Source organism: Engraulis encrasicolus, chromosome 24 (assembly GCF_034702125.1).
Source record: "Engraulis encrasicolus isolate BLACKSEA-1 chromosome 24, IST_EnEncr_1.0, whole genome shotgun sequence".
Lineage (NCBI taxonomy): Eukaryota > Metazoa > Chordata > Actinopteri > Clupeiformes > Engraulidae > Engraulis > Engraulis encrasicolus.
Window position 1 is genome coordinate 9,122,177 of NC_085880.1, and position 5,000 is coordinate 9,127,176.

The 5,000-nt window shown below is 46.7% G+C and overlaps 1 protein-coding gene across 1 annotated transcript in view; it reads left to right on the forward strand.

Annotated features, from left to right (window-relative positions):
• The window catches only part of LOC134441327 (signal-induced proliferation-associated 1-like protein 2), a 202,163-nt gene that overhangs the window by 155,876 nt on the left and 41,287 nt on the right, over positions 1-5,000 (forward strand). Inside the window, exons 14-15 of the mRNA XM_063191596.1 lie at positions 306-458; positions 3,727-3,836. Of these exons, the coding sequence (XP_063047666.1) occupies positions 306-458; positions 3,727-3,836 (263 nt within the window). The remainder of the gene's footprint in view (positions 1-305; positions 459-3,726; positions 3,837-5,000) is intronic.

Here is a 5,000-nt window from a genome sequence, read left to right on the forward strand (position 1 = left end):
CTCCCTTTCTCTGTCTCTCTCTCTCTCTCTCTCTCTCTCTCTCTCTCTCTCTCTCTCTCTCTCTCTCTCTCTCTCTCTCTCTCTCTCACACACACACACACACACATACACACACACACACACACACACACACACACACACACACACACACACACACACACACACACACACACACACACACACACTCATGAGAGGGGGCTGTATGTTTGTGGTTGTTGTATATGTTTTGCCAGACAGTGTTCTTGAAAAGCACATTTTAAATCTCTCTGTCTCTGTCGCCTCTTTCCTCCCCTCCCTCCCCACAGGGTGATGGCGGATGTGGAGAACCCCCAGGTGGTGTCGTGTGGTAAGGGCGACCCCAGGGAACACTATCGCAGCTCCCCTAGCAACCAGTCCTCCTCCAGCGACCCCGGACCCAGTGGCAGCAGCACCTGGGCCACGCAGCCCGGATATGACGGGTAACTCTGACAAATACAGGCACACAGCACACACACACACGCATAGACGCGCGCGCGCACACACACACACACACACACACACACACACACACACACACACACACACACACACACACACACACACACACACACACACACACACACACACACACACACACACACACACACACACACACACACCTGCACCAATTCCTAACAAATGGGCAAGACTTACTCTTCTTGCCATGGCATTAGTCTCTGATCAATGAGTGTGTTATGCAGTAAGTGATGGATCAGGCAGTATAAGCCTTTTCAGCATCGTGTCATTCTCCATAGAGGCTCCACTTACGGTACCAGCACAGGGAGACACTCTCACTGATAGATACAATAGATGATGAATCATTCTGCAATGAAAGCAATGTACGCATTAGGCCTACTCATGCTTAAGTACTTAAGTAATACAAAAGGGAGAAATGTCTGAGAATAGAGGTTCTGACAGAGTGCCTGCCCATCTCTTCTGAATAGTTTGTTGCCTCATTGTATGTCTGTCTGTTTGTCTGCCTGTTTCTTCCCGCTGTTCATTTCAATCCATGCCCATAACCAGCAGCAGAAATAGAGGGCACCTTCATTACTCTCTTTCTCTAATACACTTAGACTCTGTCTGCCCTTGTGCTGCCAGTCCGTCTGCACTGCCTCTCTCTCTGTCTATATGTCTGACTGTCTATCTGTCTGACTGGTTGGTCGGTCAGTCTGTCTGTCCTTGTACTGCCTGTCTGTCTGCACTGCCTGTCTTTCTGTCTTCATTTCTCAAACCTTCCTTCCATATCCTGCAACAGTAGAAGCAGAGGGCACATACCCTATCCTGCTCTAGTTCCATAAGAGTGTCTGCCTGCGTGCCTGCGTACCTACCTGTCTGTCTGTCTGTCTGTCTGTCTGTCTGTCTGTCTGTCTGTCTGTCTGTCTGTCTCCCTATCTGCCTGTCTGTCTGCCTGCCTACCTGTCTGTCTGTCTGTCTGTATGCCTGTCTGTCTGCCTGTCTATCTGTCTGTCTGTCTATCTGCATATATTCCTGTCTGTCTGCTTGTACTGCCCCTCCATCTAGCCTACAGCAGTAGAAGCATTGGGCACCCACCATACCATGCCCTGCTCTGCTCTGCTTTCTCTCTACCCTGGCCCCCGATGTTTGCTATCACAGCTGTGCAAACACAAGCACACTCCCGAGACTCCTGGGAGACTCCTGGGAGACTCCAGCGCGGGCCATACGGGTCAAACGATCAAGTCCACACGAGCACGGCCTAGCTTAGCCTCACAGGCTCATTAGTGCAACGCAAACACCACGTGAAGAGAGTATGTGTGTGTGTGTGTGTGTGTGTGTGTGTGTGTGTGTGTGTGTGTGTGCATATGTACGTGTGTGTGCGTGTGTGTGTGTGTGTGTTTGTGAGTGTGCGCGTGCGCGTGTGTTCGAGGGTTGGTGTGAAAGTGTATTTTTGTCGGTAGTGGTGGAACCCCAGTGTGTGTTCATACAGAGGTCAGAGTTCGTCGCCACAGAGGAGGAGGCTGGATGACGACCTTTGCTCTTCCGTGTCTCTCTAGTGCAGTAGATGATGAGGTTTAAGTGAGTTGTGTGTGTGTAATTGTGTTGAGGATCATTGGGGGGTTTGCCAGCTCAGTAAATAGTAGATTTGCAATGCATCTAGCTGGATAAAGTCAAAATCAAAACGTATTGTACGTAATGCATGGAGGCCCAGGTTCCCAGCCCTGCCCCATCTCTCTCCTCCACCTCTCTTCCCTGTTGCATCTTGTCACAATGAAAGAGTCACACGCACACACTGTGTCAATTTTGTACATTAGGATCAAAATAGCATTTCCCCAAACTCCAAATCTCTCGCTCACCGTCAAATGAATGTTTAAAACTGAACTGAATGTTTTCGCCGTGTGTGTGTGTCCTGTGTACCCTCTTGGTCATATTTGTTCCCAAACTGTGTCACAGGTGGTGCAGCGCTCTAATGTCTTTACTGAAGTATTTACTCTAAAGTATTTACTTTCCTGTTTGATTGCAACTGTGTGTGTGTGTGTGTGTGTGTGTGTGTGTGTGTGTGTGTGTGTGTGTGTGTGTGTGTGTGTGTGTGTGTGTGTGTGTGTGTGTGTGTGTGTGTGTGTGTGTGTGTGTGTGTGTGTGTGTGTGTGTGTGTGTGTGTGCATGTATGTGGTTTTATGTAAGGTCCTAGTCCATGACCCCATTTATGAAAGTTGGGAATCTGCCGGCTTTAATCCTGTTGTGTGTGTGTGTCTGTGTGCCTGTGCATCTCTGTGTATCTGTCTATGTATCTGTTTGTATGCTGTTTTAGAGACAGAGAGAGCATAGAATACCATCTCCTCTGCTTGAACACGATATTCCCTCTTTCTTAGGTCTTTAGAAGCGTAACGTCCGGGTGGAGCAGGGATGTAGGTCATGTTTTCCAGGGTACTACCCACTCTGGCACAATCCGGCCTGCGTAAGGATTACGCAACACTGCCACTCAATGAATTATGAATTAGAGTCCTGCTACGTACCCTATGGCCTCAACAGCCATTAAAGTGCTGCTGTATGCGTTTTAGTGTTCAGTGTTTTGCTGAATGTTCAGAGTCATTCCTTTTCTCTATTTGTCATATCCTGTGAAACTAAATTATATGATTTTCCTGTTGAAGTGTCAACAGGCATCATTTTTATTATTATCTTGGCACCGTGTGTGTGTGTGTGTGTGTGTGTGTGTGTGTGTGTGTGTGTGAGTGCGCGCACCTGTGTGCCTTTGTGCCTGTGTGTGCGGCTGTGCGCGTGTGTCTGTGCGTGCGTGTATTTTAAAGTGAAAGAAATTCTGCTTAAACATGTCATATTTAGTGTATCTATAATGACTTTGTTTGTCTTGATATAGTCACAATATTAGCTGTGCAGCACTCCACCTCAAGTGCAGAATGCAAGCATAGGGTATAATTCGCCAGTTTTAGGGCCCTCAACAATTTAGATTGCTATCATGCTATACCGTGTGTCTGTAACTGGCATGAAAGCCCTTACAGTTGACAAGTGCACTTGGCCTTCACTGATCCCCGCACCAGATGAAGAGTGGTCACGAGTAATGACACACACACACACACACACACACACACACACACACACACACACACACACACACACACACACACACACACACACACACACACACACACACACACACACACACACACACATGCACACACACACTTTCCACATGCTCTGATCCCTTGTGCGGTGTGTTGCTTGTGACCTCCACAGATGCCAGTCTCCAGTGCTGCACGAGCGAGTGGGCGAGGGGCAAGGCATGATGGGAGAAGGGGAGGGGCTCCGGGACAGGGAGCACACGCTGGAGAGGACCCGATCTGCAGGTGAGTACAGGAGCCTCTTCAAAGCTTAATTGACTTAAAAGACACTTAAGCACATCATTTCACATGCTAAAGTTCAGTACCAATGATGCTTAAACGTGTCATTTTGGGAACAATTAGTATTCTTGACGCTTATTGACACTCAACCGTATCCATTTAGTTTTTTATGGTGCAGTGTTGACACAGGCATAGTATTCAGTTTTCTCTCGACCAAACTGCTCACAATGATCTGGCACTTCTGGGCTGTATAATATGAAAATGGCTGGCCTGGCATCCAATGAGTTAATATGCTGTTGCACAAATAACATCAACATTGTTATGTCTGTTAAGATTTTAATGTATTCAGGTAAACAGGTTATCTAAACAATTAAATTGTAGCAAACTTAACTTATTTGTGGATTACTTGCTAAATTAAAAACCACAGTCGACCTACTCCATGATTTGGTGCAGGGCTTTGGCAGGCTTATCATATGATTGTGATTGTCTTGCCTACTGAAGGACTACTATTTTCCGTGTACAATTTTGTTTGAGACCAAACGTAGCTTTGATTCATTTGACTATCTGTAGCTGGTAGCATGAACAGCCATATGAAGGCACCGAGAAGAGAGCTAGTTTGAGGCGACACCAAGATTAGCCATTCAAAAACTCTAGATACATAATATGTCCTTACCTCTGTTGTCTCCATCAGCAATCGGAACAGCATTGTTTTCTTTCTGACGCTGTCACTTCTGTCCTGCTATTTTGTTTTGCTGGTAGAAAGACCTTTGGCGCAAAAACCGCACACACGTAGCCTCGTATCCAGGAGAGTGTGGCGCCTTCCTTTTCCATCTCAACGCAAAATGCCACGGTTTCATAAAGCTTGTCGTTTAGTTTCAGCATCCAGTATATGCGCACATTCAACCCATAGCAAAGTTCTAGCCGAAGAACTGTTAAAAACTGAGAGCTTCAACGTTTGCTTCTTGTTACAGTATCATGTTGCCGGCCCGACTGCCGTAGCAGAGCTGGCTGGCTGTCAGAATGAGCGTCGCAGAAAGATGACGTGGCACACCTCAGTCAATACAGATTTTTAATTCGTTCACTGAACACGGGAGATTTAAATATTGAAATGAGACGGAAACGTAATTGTATCATCCCAATGACCCTAAACAAAATAAGAAAATGCTGTTT